Raw genomic sequence first — 14,642 nt, forward strand, 5'->3', positions numbered from 1 at the left:
TGGTAACTTTGCCATACTTTTCAGTGTTAAGCCATAACCACCAAATTAATAGAGAATTCTCGTTTTCCTAGATTATAATTAATAACTACAGGGGATTATATATGATAAATACTCCTACCCTGGCCAGAGCTTCAACCTATGCCATTTTGCGCTGAAAGTAGTGACGTTGAGATGATGTTGCTAGCCCCACGCTCTTTTATCTTGACCACAACATTCTGGTACCAGTTCACAGCTGGGTGGACTGACGAGTGGCAAGCCAAGAGGGAGCCTCACCATAATCACCCAACAATCAATCCTGCTGTTTATACTCCCGTCGAATTCAGATTCTGTACTTTGAAATGAAATCAGTGCATTACCGACTTGATAGATTTGTACTAGAATTAAAGTACATTTAATTTCATACATAAAAATCTATATATATATATATATATATATATATATATATATATATATATATATAATATAATATATATATATATATATATATATATATATATATATATAATATATATATATATATATATATATATATATATATATATAGAAATATTAAGCACAAATAATTCTTTGTTATCATATTCTCTTTATTTAAACAGCTTACACCCAAAGGGAATCATATATGGTAGAACCTCTGGTATTTGGGGTGATAGTTGGGTGACACTGACCATAAACTTGAGTACTCCATTTATTTTTGCATTCCATTATATTTTCTAAGTAACAGTAGTGTTAATTAATATGAAATCTTTGAAGCACAACGGGAAGATGGAGTAACAAGTCTATTTTGAGGCAGGTTGGAGAATTTTGGTGTATTGTATAATCGTGAGCGCACAAAAAAGTTGTACTTACCAAATCACAGTAAATTGAAATTTTATCAGTATAACAATTTCCTTTTGGCACAAAGAATTTAAGCAACTGCAGTATCCAGTTGGAATAGCAGTTACAACACAATCTCAACAAAGATAGTTGCCAAATCTGTACCTGAAAAATTCCTTTCTGTCTTTGATCATAGCTAATAGGTATGCCCTCATTTTTGCATTATCAGAGGTGACCACCTTACATCACAATATATATATATATATATATATACACACACACATATATATATATATATATATATATATATGTATGTATGTATGTATGTATATGTGTGTTTGTGTGTGTGCATGTATATATTTATATACGCTTATATACTGAAGTTACGTGCATCTGCTGTGATTTTTTTTTAGTGCCTTATTGGACGGTGGGTATCGTTCTCAGCTAGCACTCTGCTGGGCCCGCGTTCGATTCTCCGACCTGCCAATGAAGAATTAGAGGAATACATTTCTGGTAATAGAAATTAATTTCTCGTTATAATGTAGTTCAGATTCCACATTAAGCTGTGAGCCCCCGTTGCTAGATGACAATTGGTTCCTAATATACGTAAAATAAGTCTAATCCTTCTGGCCAGCCTTAGGAGAGCTGTTAATCAGCTCAGTGGTCTGGATTAAATAAGGTATACTTAACTTTGTGATTTTTAATATATTATATATATATATATATATATATATATATATGTATGTATGTATGTATGTATGTATGTATATATGTGTTTGTACATATATGTGCCATATAGGTACAACATATATGTCTGTATGTATGTATATATATATATACACACACACACACATATATATATATATATATATATATATATATATATATATATATATATATATATATGCATGTGTATATATATTTATGAATATACACATATATACTTGTATCTGTAAAACGTTGTTTGGTTTATAATCCATACAGTTATAATAGCCAAAAACACAGCATCTGTACCGTTAACGCTCGGCAATTATTAACAGCTCCGAGTAACGGTCACCACACGCACCTCGAGTAATGGCGTTAGGTTTTTTCAGTCTCTTGCAGTCCCCCCTGAGATTAAGGCTGGTTTTCGAGTGGTTCAATAAACCTTAGTGTTTTTCTGTGAAATCGACGCTTGCATTCGCTAGTTATACGTGACTTTGTATTCTTAGTAAAGGTTCTACATTAGTAATGGTATAGAATTTTTTATGTTTTTAAAGCGAAGTACAGGGCTTTTCTTGTGAAAGATGGCAGTTGTGGTGCATTACCTGTTTTATTTCTGCAGTAAGCATCAATAATTTTTTATTCAAAAACCACCTGATTTCGCCATGTCTGGACTATTGGGACATAATAGAGGCTATTAATCTTAAGGTGATGTAAATTACTATTTTGCTTTTTCATTTGTAATGATATTTGAGATAACGAGTTAAAGGTGTTTGTTATCATTGTCAAACCTTTTTGCTCAAAAATGTTTTTATTTCACTTCTTCAACATTGTTTGTTCCAGTTGATCCAATGTTTGTTTACTACGTAGTTTACTATGTAGGTTACGCTTGTAAACCGCTTGTTCGACAGACTGTTATCAGCGTGCTGTACTGACATGCCTGTATTTAGTACTACACTACTGTATAGAAGTACTTCATTACAAGTGTTCCTCAAATAAATACTGTACCTGACCTAACGCGATTCTGTAGGTGCGCTGCCTTTTACCCAGAAAGCAAAATATCACCCGCTTCTTGAGCACCCCAAAACAAAACGATGGATTTCGCAAGGATTTTTGAGACTCCTTCATCCCCTGGCTTGTTAATTGCGAATGACTCGCTGGCTATAGAGTCTGTGGAACTCCAGGAACCCGAAATTCAACATCCTATGGATTATTCAGGCAGTCTTCTACAATCCTATGGTGTTACAGTTTTAAATGATACTTCTGCTGCAAGGGTTCTGCGATCCTTGGGGCCTGAAAGTCGAGGTGCTACCCCCAGGATGTCCTACTCGCCAAGTTCCTCCTCAAAATGTCCTGCTCCTGTTGGATTTTCCGTGTTCTCATTTCTAAGTTTCATGATGATTGTCCTAAACACAGTAGTAAACGCTGTGGATATCGTTAATAACAATAACAACAACAACAACAACAATAATAACAACAACAACAACAATAACAATAATAATAATCAAAATTTCAACATGGTGGTAAACATGAATATGGACGAAGCTGGGGGAGGGCTGGGAAGAAGTTTTGGTCCTGGAAAGGATGGAAAAACTGCACCAGTTTCCATGAAAAACATCTCCTCCGTCATCACAGAAAGCTCCACAAACAGAGAAAGGGCAGAAGAGAACGATCACGAAGAGACTCCGGAACACCTGAAGGAGCTACGGAAAAGGTAAGAGTTGATTGAATCTATATTAACGACCGATACTAACTTCATGTCACTATTTTATTACAGTAACTGGTGTATTAGAACGTTCTCTAGTGTAAGGTTGATGTTACGTGTTTGTAAAATACCCATGCGTCTCAAATGATTCCGAATATGTCTAGCGTAAACCTTTCAAATTCAAAAACTTCAAGTTAGCAAAAGCACTTCAGTTTATTTGGCATATCGCTCCCTTTTTGTTTCCTCCTTGGCTGACATTTAGGTAGTCTTATTTGGCTTGCAAATATTCATTTTTCTGTTTCACCTGTCCATATTAATCTACATGAACGACATTTGCGGCCTGAGTATCTCTACATCCCGACAGATATAATTATGTCTACAATTGCCTTTCCCCATCCACCTCTCTCTATCAGTGTCTGTCTGTCCGTCTGAGAGAGAGAGAGAATGCTAAATATTGCCAATAGACCATATAGAGGGAAAACAGAGACAGATTCGGGAAACACAAAGGAAGTCTCCAAATTTTTCGAAATGATGTGCATTACGAACTGAATATAACGGCTGACTACTGAGTCCACGATATCTCCGCAGGCAGTATGAACAATACACTTCTCAACACGCCCTATTTCTGAACATCTGCCTTCTCCAATCTGGTACTCTGTTTAGAGCTGTGATGAATATCGAGTATTTTCGATAAGTCTCGGCTCAAGATTGTAAGACACCAATATGGAGTAACTGGGGCAGAGTTTGTGGTACCTTACCAGCCTAAATTAAATCATATTTGCTCCTCTTAAGACAACACTCCTTAGGAGACCTACAAGTTGGGACATATCGATAACCGGGGCCTTAGTGGGATCACCTTAGCAAAATAAAAAAAAATAAAAAAAAGCGGGGGGAGCTTTTGTTATTGTCTGAGTATATTACGTGCTGCTTGCCAAAAGATCTTTCATCCGGTGTGTGGTAAATTTTGGCCTCAGCGGTTTATTGCCACTCATACTCTGTGATTTATGACTCAAAGATTTTTTTTTTTAATATTTATGTTTAATACTGTTTATTAACAACGTATCGTCCCTTGTTTTTGGCAGTGTCGAATATGCAGCTTTTTTCTATTTTTTGTTGTTTAGTTTTCTGCATTGACGGTTATTTTGTCATTGCATCTAAGTATCAAATGTCTCTCTCTCACCATACATCCAGGATGGTGAGACATAGACTTGATACTTTGCTGAAACAAGAATTTGAAAAATGCATATTTGATACTTTGCCAAAAAAGGTTCGGTATGTCCAAATCCATATAACAATATTCTCTACTTACTTAGATAGGTAGAAAGTGTATCTGTACTGGAACTGACGTGACAGCTTTATGGATTGATTATTTCAACTTACAATGTATATAATTTGCTTAACCTTTATAAGAAAGTTATAGTTATCTAATATCATGATGTCATAACATGCATTCCTCGTTGGGCGAGTCGGTAGAGTTGTCGTTTAGCACTCGCTAGGTCCGAGTTCGAGTCTCCGGCCGGCTAATGAAGAATTAGAGGAATTTATTTCTGGTGATAGAAATTCATTTCTCGGTATAATGTGGTTCGGATTCCACAATAAGCTGTAGGTCCCGTTGCTAGGTAACCAATTGGTTCTTAGCCACGTAAAATAAGTCTAATCCTTCGGGCCAGCCCTAGGAGAGCTGTTAATCAGCTCAGTGGTCTGGTAAAACTAATATATTCTTAACTTTTCATAACATGCATGTGTATTTGAATGACTTCTTGACACAGACATGCATTTTTAAAGTATTCATGTTTAAATAATTATCTTTAAAAGCTATATTTCATAGACGGTAATGCATTACCCTACCATCATTTCATTTCTGTTTCCTCATACTGAGGTATTTTTCATAAGTGACCAAAAGTCTAACTTCTTTTATAACTGCACACCAGTGAGGAACATAAAACCCCTGTAATATCAGGCAGTGATCTCAGAATTAGGCTTACAAACAGTCTCATTTAGTTTATATATACCTCCTCATACACTTACTCAGAAAGCAACTCTCATATAGGCCTTGTGTGATCTTCAGTCATTTCATGTTCTATAAATCTTCATATATTAATTAGGGTGGATTAATTAGAAGAATATGAGAACAATGGTGCCACTAAATTCATAATGGATTATTGAAAAGTAATCATTTTTATTCTAGATGAAATAAGCATCTAGAAAAAAAATTATTACTTTTCAATAATCCATTATGAATTTGTTGGATAAATATAAACCTAAACACCGAATCCTTTACTGGTTTGAACGTTTCCTGATGAGTAGGTTACTTTACAGCTTGAGATTTATATGGGAATTATGCATTGATCTATTAGGTAATTTCAAATATTAAGAAATGATCATTATACAAACTTTCTAGATTAAATTGGAACAAAGCATTTATGTCTGGTTAATGAGTAGGGTGTTTTTAAATGACAATTAATTGCATCACGATAGAAGTAATAATGTCTTCATTATTCCAGCATAATTTGGGAACCTATAATAAAATACCAAAGGAACAATTCTAAGAGAAACTGATAAACCTCGATGACGAGCCTTGGGTTAGAGGTGGTTACGTTGTCATCTCCCGGGTTTAATGGACATGTAACTTGTGTTACCCTGTTAAGCTCATTTACAATAACATTCTTTTATAGCTAAATACGAAATGGTCACAATGATTCCCTAATGGGTTTTCCAGAATCCTACAGTCACCATGGGACATGAGAATAGGAATGGCTCCAGAATATGTGGGCTGTGGCTGTGACACTACAGATGCTGAACTTCTTTCTGTGACTCGTAATGTCGTTGTGATGTGGGCCTCAAAGGTATGAACGATAGTCGTTTTTTTTTCATAATTATCTTTTAAAAAATGGAGATGACTTTTTACATAAGAAAAGCAGGTTTTTCTATATAATAGAACAACCTTTTCATAAATTTTGTCCTAATGTTTAACTTATAATCTGTTTTCTTTTAAGCCATTTTCATGAATTCTGTTTTAAGGAAATTAATTTTGTCAGTTGTGGTAAATATAAGTAATTAATTTAGTTTTAATTATAGAATGATTCAGCATCATTTATCAATGTACTGGATGAGATCATAACTGTAATTTTGCAGGGCATAAGGCTATACAGTATCATGTAATGCCTCTTGTACCTTAGAATTCATATAATTTTCAAATAACAATGTGGGAATAAAGCTTTCCTTTGTGGATACCATCAGTATCCCAGATCTTCGCTTTAAAGGAAATTGTTCCAGATGATAGTTTTTTCCTATTGTAAACCTGGCAGATTTGATTCCTACCATAACTAGAAGATAGTGGTGTTAAACTTATCATGAGAGAAATAGTTAATGTCTTGAAGGCAATCGAATTGCCTCAGAGAGATGCTCTTCAGTAATTAGCAGTTTGGATTGAGATTTATACTTTACAATATTCTGTGTGAGCTCTACTTTAATAACTGAAATAAATTACAAAGCTATTCCTTAGAGACCTTCTTGTAGTGAACAGAATCAGGGTAAAACATTAAATATTATTTAATGTAATTGATATTTTTAATGGATTAGTAACAATTTATATGCTCCACACCGCAAAAAATGTATTTCTTATCAATAAAGACGGACAAACGATTCCGAGACAGGTTGTAACTGCATTTCCTGATTGCATTGGCCGAGTTTTTTGTACTGTGACGTCACGTCTTCAGAGTCCTTGGCGGGAAGCTGTCCTTTGGTGAGTAATATCTTAAACTTTGAAGCAATTCATTTAAACGGAAAACGACGTTTGGCTGCAGACTTTTGAGCTCATGCGATTTGGCGCAAGACTTTGGCTGTAAACCACTTAAACGCTGGACAAAAAATTATATCAATGGACGTTTTGGTCTGTAGTGTTTCATGTGAAATTCAGCCGAGATTCACGTGAAATTCAACTGACCAAATGAATGACAAATCATTTGGGTTTTTGTGGCGCTAAATAATCCTGATGGGTTCTGGCGCTTGGTCTTTAAGACCTAAATTTCATAATCAGTCAATCAATCATTTGGGTCTTTGTATATTTACTTGAAATGCTCAGTTTTAGCGTACCATTTGAGATTTCATAATCCACCCCCATCCTCTCGAGGTAGGATGATTCATGTTAATTTCAAGGATTGGGAAGGGAATTCATCACTGAATTACGATTTCTACGAATCATTTTTCTCAAAGATTTAACAGGAATGGAGGCTAGTCTAGTTTGCGATGTCTATCAAACTTTCATTAAACTGTCAGTGTTGCTTCCTTTGTCAGGGAGTAAAGGAATCGATTATGCTCAAGTATTTTTTTTACCACGTTTCGTTAATACTAGATGAGCCATTAAATAGATAACACGAGGATATTTAACTAGAAAAAATTAAAAAGGATGGCAGAAGATAAAAAGCTACTATTCATTTCTAACAGGGATTTTTTTATTTGGCTACCTTAAAAGGTTGCGTAAAGACAATATCTAAAAAGGGGGAAAAGAAATAATAGCATTTGCGTCAAAACGTCTGTTTCCAAATGGACTAGCTCCTAAACGGGTTGTCGCCAAAACAGCCGCGCCAAAACGGCTTCACCAAAACGTGCCAAACGGCCACTTAAATTATTTTTAAGATATCTATCATTAAGGATTTTCGTACTTTAACATAAAGCCAAAATGGACATCTTTTACTGAAAATGACAAAGCGTGACTAATAGGAGAAACATGATGTAGTACTGACGGGGATTAATAAACAAAATATGCAAGTTTTCCGACAGAAATTCATTTGGTTAAGTACGGTACGGTTTAGTATGACCCGATATAACTTGTGTGGACATGATCTACAAAAGTCTTCATAAACATTTTTGAGATTAGATCACTCTTAATTCTGTTTTGTCAAGCGACTTGGAACAATTAGATAATATCAGGAAAATTCCTCTTCTGAAATGTCATACTAACAGAAAAAAACTATTATTGGGGAGTTATGCAGCCACGGTGCACGGGGAAAATAGTATTCTCAGCGGTAACTGCAGGCTACAACTGTTACAACACAAGCTAGTTCTTGGTACTTTTTAATCAGTAAGTTGTCAGACTTTGCAAAAAGGACCCAGAATTGGTGTCAAGATAGTAACTCACATGTAGGTAAAATTTCAAAATCACAGAAAATGAGGCACTAATAATATTCCCACCAATGGTGGCCAAACGGTGTAAAGAGGTGGAAGAAAATGTATTCATATTCCACCTCATGAGTTTAGAAGAATGTTGATATATCCTAGGAGACTGAATATTGGCATTCTCATAAATTATCAGTTTCCATTAGTAACTCTTCATTCAATTTTTTGTCAAGTTCCATAAAATTATGTGTACATTATGAAAAGAAATAACAATGCGGCTGTTGCATGTGAAACAAGCAGTTGAACCAAATTTATTGTAAATTCATCGTTTGTAAATGTTTTACCCAACTGCTGGATACCAGTAGTTCAATCTTAATTTGAAACGTTATTTGCTGTGCAAAAAGCATAGAAAACCGTTTTTTCCTAAACTAACATGACTTGCTGAGCCCGAGAATTGCATCCATAATTGCTATTTTAATATTCTTTTGCCAATAAGTAAATGACAGCCTATTTTACTCTTCGAGTAGCAGCCTTATTATCTATCAGCCTTTCACTGAGTCTCAAGCTTTCCAGTTTGTTCAGTACAATGGCATACGCACTCAAGTCGTGCAAAAAGTTTCACAATATTTCATTTGTCTTTAATACGCTGACTCTTCTTTCGTCCTCTGAAGTGATCTATGGGCACTTCCTCACTTTTGAACAACAGGTGCTTCACATTAATCAACCTTTCAACTCTTTATATATCGAGTTGGCCAGGTGTCTGGAAACTCTTCTCTTGCCCACTTTCTTTATCCACTGCATCTTAACGCAATTCGTATATGCAACAGGTATTTTAACTGTGTGTTTTTCCGTTGTTAATTCAAGATACTTTTTATGTTCCAGTTGCTCAGTAACTATGTTAACTTTTCATTTATAAAAAGGTCATCTTCACTGACCAAAATCCAGTTTCACACTGAGAAGCCGTTCGAAAGTTTAGGTTTCCAATAATGGAAATCTTCGGTAATCCAATAGACCGCTAAATTCCCTCACGCTCGGCCTTCATATTCCTGGTTTAATTAAATATGTCTTTTCTAAAACGTGTCGTCATACTTAGCCCTTAATCCAGTGGATGTCCTGACAGACTTCACTTATTCAGAACGACTCCACAGTCTTACCTTCTCCAGTTTAATATATCATATCTTACCCAAGAGGCATTTTTGCACTTGACCTACATCCAGTTTATCTTGGCATACTTCGCAAGCCAAAGGGAAATTTATGGATACCTTATCATATCATTAGTTCAATAAAGAGTCATTTGTATACCTAATTGGAGCAATAAACTGCTTAATGTTTTGTCTACTGGATACACTAACACGGCACTTGCCAAGTCTAAACACACCACATTTATCTAACATTTTAAATCTATCATGTTTAACAGTATCTTTGCACTCCTCCTCTTAGTGTATTTACAAGTTACATTTCTCTGGTAGATATCTATAACATTTATTTGCAGGAGTTTTGACTTTTTTTTCTATCCATGTATGAAATATGAAATTTTTTTCTATCCATTGTGTACTATATTGAAGCGTTTTCTATCCAATGTATGCTATATAAAATCTTAATTATCTAAAGTCTTATACTAACATCAGCTAAGTTTTCAGGTTTTTAATTATATAATGCCGCGCTCATTTTCGTAGTCCAGTAATCTGTTTTCTTATGGTCAGGTCCTTGTCAACTTCGAGAGTGCCTGCTTCAACTTTAAGCAAAATGGAAGCAGCTTCTGCAAGCCCACTATTATGCCAGACAACCTACGAAGAATGTCCTCTATTTCCATGATGGAAGCGCCTAATAATCATAGTGGAAGCTGTAGTTTAGATGTAATAGTTATTATCCTGCAGTGTCTGAAATTTAATCACTGGAAACATATTTGTCTGCTGGTCTAGCAAAGGGTCACAAAAGAGAGAACACTGAAGACTCAATGATATTAAAGGCATATGTTGATTTCTATACCAAAAGGCAAAATATATATATAAACAAAGGCAATCTGTAATAATACAGCCAACTGTAACTTTAAGAACCATGTCTATGCTAAGCTGGATTTCCTTACAGCAATTTTAGGAACCCTCCAGCAACTGGCCCATTTGATTAGTATGATTACAGAACCATAACTTAAGTTTATAGGTATGTATGAATATTAATTACATGTAAGAAATAGAATGTAGCGAAATGGCAATGACCCGGAAGTTTCCGGCTCAGATAAAGGCTAATGCTGCCATGTGCCACTGCCCCCGCCTGCAAAACAAGACAGCAATAGCAATAACTACAACGTGGGGGTAGTCTGGTTACATCGGCGACAGGATTACTGCTAATCAATATTACCGAAAAGGACAGTACACAAGTGCCGCATCCAATAGTAATGCAAACAATCAGGCTATTGAAGCAACTATGAGAGTCTTGCCTAACTTAAAACATTAACTACTCTGATGAGTCTATTGAATTAAATTGCAGAATTACAACTTTTATTACATGAATCTTAACATTTACAGTGATAACAGCAAAACAAGAAGAGCCAGCCCCCAGAAATTGACTAAGTAATTAACCAAGAAGTTAACATTGATAAACTAATGTTCTGTACAAAAGTGAATTTAGCAAGCACATGCGGGTACGTTTGAATCAGTTGCACCAAGTAGCTTGAAATCTACAGCTATGAGAATTTTAGCCCTGCTTAATGTCTTCCATCTTCCCTTTTCCCTGCAACCTGTTGATACAGAACAGAGGACAGCCAAAGGCCAAGAGGCGCGAGACAAGCGAACAATACATTTACAAGATAGCAAATTTTTAAAGTAAGTTGTATTTTTCCTAACATACAAACCTGAAGTTCTTTACCTAGGGATTTAGCTTGCGAACGACGTGAGCTGGAACGGCCGTTCAACTTTCAGACAAGGTTGTTAGATATCGAGTCTTTCGAGTTTCGACTGCCGCACTTAATGAACGTGTTGAGGGTAGAAAATCAGGTTGCAGCTAATCCTCATCCTTTGGTTTGACTGACATGGCTTCGAAGGATACCATAGGAGAAACTGAAATGGGCTAGTCGTTATCTAGTGGTGGTAAGGATGAAGTTAAGGGAAGCCCCTTTATTGCGAAAAGAATTTAAACAAAAAACCACACCTCCCCGGAAGAGGTAGCATCGTAGCAGAGGAAAGTACTCGTAGTTATGATGGTGTAACTTCATTATGCAGCAAGAGACAGAGAATAAGTAGTGATGAACGTGTGTTGAATAATTCTCAAACGAGTTCAGCAGTGGTTCCTGTTTCCGGCCATCGATAACTCAATTTTCCCAACTTACTTGACGTGGATTATCACAACAAAATGCAGTTGACGGTAAGTCTAGAAATTTCCAGAGTTTGAGGTCTTATTTAAGGAAGGTAAGTTTAAGCCATAGGCTATGTAACTGTCAAAGATGGTAGAGCATTGACTATTTAACAACTACCAATTTTGAAAACGTTGTACGAGATAGACCAAAGGATGACGAAAAAAGACACCAAGGTTATTGTGTTTGAATACCCATTGTCATTGTCTAGAATCAGAATATTTGCATGTTGTTGATCGAGTTGTTTGGAGTAATTGACATGACCGTAAACAAAATGGCCAATTTAGTGTGAAGCCACAGGTGATTGCTCTCATAGGCAGAGAGATTATTTGTTCCCTGTATTGGGTATAGAAAGGTATCTGTATATAAAGAAAATCCTTGTTTGTGTTTCAAATGCACCAGATCGGGTCATTTGGCATTTAAATGTGACAAGAGCTTTAGTTGTAGGTACTGCGTCAAACATGATTCAAATGAATGTTTAGAAAAAGTAAAGGAGAATGTTAAAATTGTTCCGAAGTGTTGTAATTGGATGGCGACCACAATACAAATTCGAATCCAGGTAAAACAGTGACAGGAACTAAGTCAGTAATTTATGGTGGCCATTAGGCCTAATAAAGCCGGAGGAAAAAAGTAACCTAACCTAACCTATAGCCCAACCCAACCTAACCTAACCTAACCTATAGCCCAACCTAACCTAACCTATAGCCCAACCCAACCTAACCTAACCTATAGCCCAACCCAACCTAACCTAACAATAGCCCAACCCAACCTAACCTAACCTATAGCCCAACCCAACCTAACCTAACCTATAGCCCAACCCAACCTAACCTAACAATAGCCCAACCCAACCTAACCTAACAATAGCCCAACCCAACCTCATCTATACTCCAACCTAACCTAACCTCACCTATACTCCAACCTAACTTAACCTATAACTTAACCTAATGATTACCAGCCACCATAAATTAGTGACTTTTTTTCCTGTGACTTTTATCCTAGAAAAAATTTTCTTCTGTGACATTATACTATTACCTCAAATTCATGGCTTTTTAAGAAGAGGCTGGTCATAGAAGGCAAGGAGATATGAACTCTGTGTAGTAACCATCAGGAACAGGAGGTAAATGTTATACCAGTTGTACATATATGGGAATGCAGAGTAGCAGCAAGGCAGTCAAACTGAAATGTTCAACGTTGCATAGCAGCAAGGCAGTCAAACTGAAATGTTCAACGTTGCATAGTAGCAGCAAGACAGTCAAACTGAAATGTTCAGCAAATGTTGAACAAATTTGTGATGAACGATAGTGCCATTCAAGCACTTCGTATGGAGATCAGTGAGCTTAAAAAGGCTATTGTGAGTATGTAAGAACTGATCACAAGAGTTTGTAATGATAACAGCAACTTCTACTGTAGTATGTGACGGTGCTGTTATACAAAAACTTTGTAAATGCAGTAATGGGGTTGATAACCAGGGAAGGTGATTCCTTTAGATAGGAAGTGTAATGAATTACAAAACATTTCTAATTGAGTAAGTTGGAATACTGATGTACAAGAAATCAATGCGAAATAAAAATACGTGGCCATAGAAGGAAAAATTAATAACAGCCTCGTTACTATGAATCAGGTAAAAAAATCACATTTATGGTGGCCAGTAGTAAAGTCACTGGAAAAAGTAACTTAACCTAACCCAACCTGACCCAGCCCAGCCTAACCTGACCTGACCTGACCTAACCTAGGGAATATTGGCCACCATAAATTAATGTAACTTTTTTTTCCTGTGATTTTTTTTTTTTTTTTTTCCTAGCCAAAATTGACTTTTTTTCTGACTTTTTTCCTGTGACTTCATTACCGGGCCACTGTTATTGAAGTATATGTAGCAGGCAAATGACGATCTTTTAAAGGATGTAGTTACATTTGCTAAAAAGTTTAGGGGCAAGAAATTTTGGAAAATGGAGACACTTTGTCTTAAAATTTTATCTTGGAGGGTGAATAGTTTCCAATAAAGTTTAACTGATATCCATGCTTATGTACTTTCCCATGACTTAGACTGATTTTACTAGGATATCTAAAGTTTTGAACTAATGCAGATAATATAAATGAGCTTTGATTGCATTTGGTAAGAATTGTATTCCTACTGATTGACTACAGCTGCTACAGTTGATGATACTGAGTGTTTGTCAAGTTGTATCGTAGGGATAGCGTACTTAGGTAATCGGTGTGTATGTACATGCAGATCAGTTTGACCTCGATAATTTGCCTGTGTATTTTTGATGAGTGCTGTTTATTGTTGGGTGACCTGAATATGCGTCATTACCATTTAGGGAAGCAGAGATAGTCAAAATAGGAATGGTTTTATAATGAACAGTATCCTTAACGGAGAACCCACATACAGGAGAGGTTGTAGACCTAATTATGCCTTACTCTTTAATATATCTGAATATATAGCTGATGCATGTATTGTTGGTGAGTTTGTGAGTGACCACTTTACAGTGGAAGTTTCCTTAGGAATAGGAAAGACATCTTTTATTAAAAAATTAAAAAGGTATAATTTGAAGACATAAAAAGCTGAATTCATGATGGTTAGTAAGTAGAATTAAAGTCATAAACGTGCCAAGGTCATGGTAATGATGAAAAGTTTTATAGTGATTTGCTTATTCTGCGTGATGGAATTTTAAATTTTCCCGTAATGTGGTTCGGATTCCACAATAAGCTGTAGGTCCCGTTGCTAGGTAACCAGTTGGTTCTTAGCCATGTAAAAATAAATCTGATCCTTCGGGCCAGCCCTAGGAGAGCTGTTAATCAGCTCAGTGGTCTGATTTAACTAGGATATGCTTTACTTAAATGTTCCCATGCAAACTTGTAGCAGACCTTTTAAGAAATTAACATATGCAAATGACAATGTAATATGAGGCTAGATCAAGTTGCTCCAAGAAGCTCAGAGTAACTGGAGTAAAAATC

At 35.9% G+C, this 14,642-nt stretch overlaps 1 protein-coding gene across 9 annotated transcripts in view; it reads left to right on the plus strand.

Annotated features, from left to right (window-relative positions):
• The first annotated feature begins 1,923 nt into the window (after positions 1-1,923).
• LOC136835295 (probable serine/threonine-protein kinase roco11) overlaps positions 1,924-14,642 on the plus strand; it is a 36,306-nt gene continuing 23,587 nt past the window's right edge. For 3 of the 9 annotated variants that reach the window (XM_067098612.1, XM_067098611.1, XM_067098613.1), the window contains exons 1-4: positions 1,924-3,229; positions 5,940-6,066; positions 6,877-6,965; positions 10,042-11,160. In XM_067098612.1, coding sequence (XP_066954713.1) covers positions 2,610-3,229; positions 5,940-6,066; positions 6,877-6,965; positions 10,042-10,153 — 948 coding nt within the window. In that variant the 5' untranslated portion in view covers positions 1,924-2,609 and the 3' untranslated portion in view covers positions 10,154-11,160. Of the gene's footprint in view, positions 3,230-5,939; positions 6,067-6,876; positions 6,966-10,041; positions 11,161-11,216; positions 11,699-11,794; positions 12,043-14,642 lie in introns of those variants that run through there. The other 6 variants (XR_010852091.1, XR_010852088.1, XR_010852090.1 and 3 more) reach the window with 6 other exon arrangements.

Source organism: Macrobrachium rosenbergii, chromosome 55 (genome assembly GCF_040412425.1).
Source record: "Macrobrachium rosenbergii isolate ZJJX-2024 chromosome 55, ASM4041242v1, whole genome shotgun sequence".
Taxonomy (NCBI): domain Eukaryota; kingdom Metazoa; phylum Arthropoda; class Malacostraca; order Decapoda; family Palaemonidae; genus Macrobrachium; species Macrobrachium rosenbergii.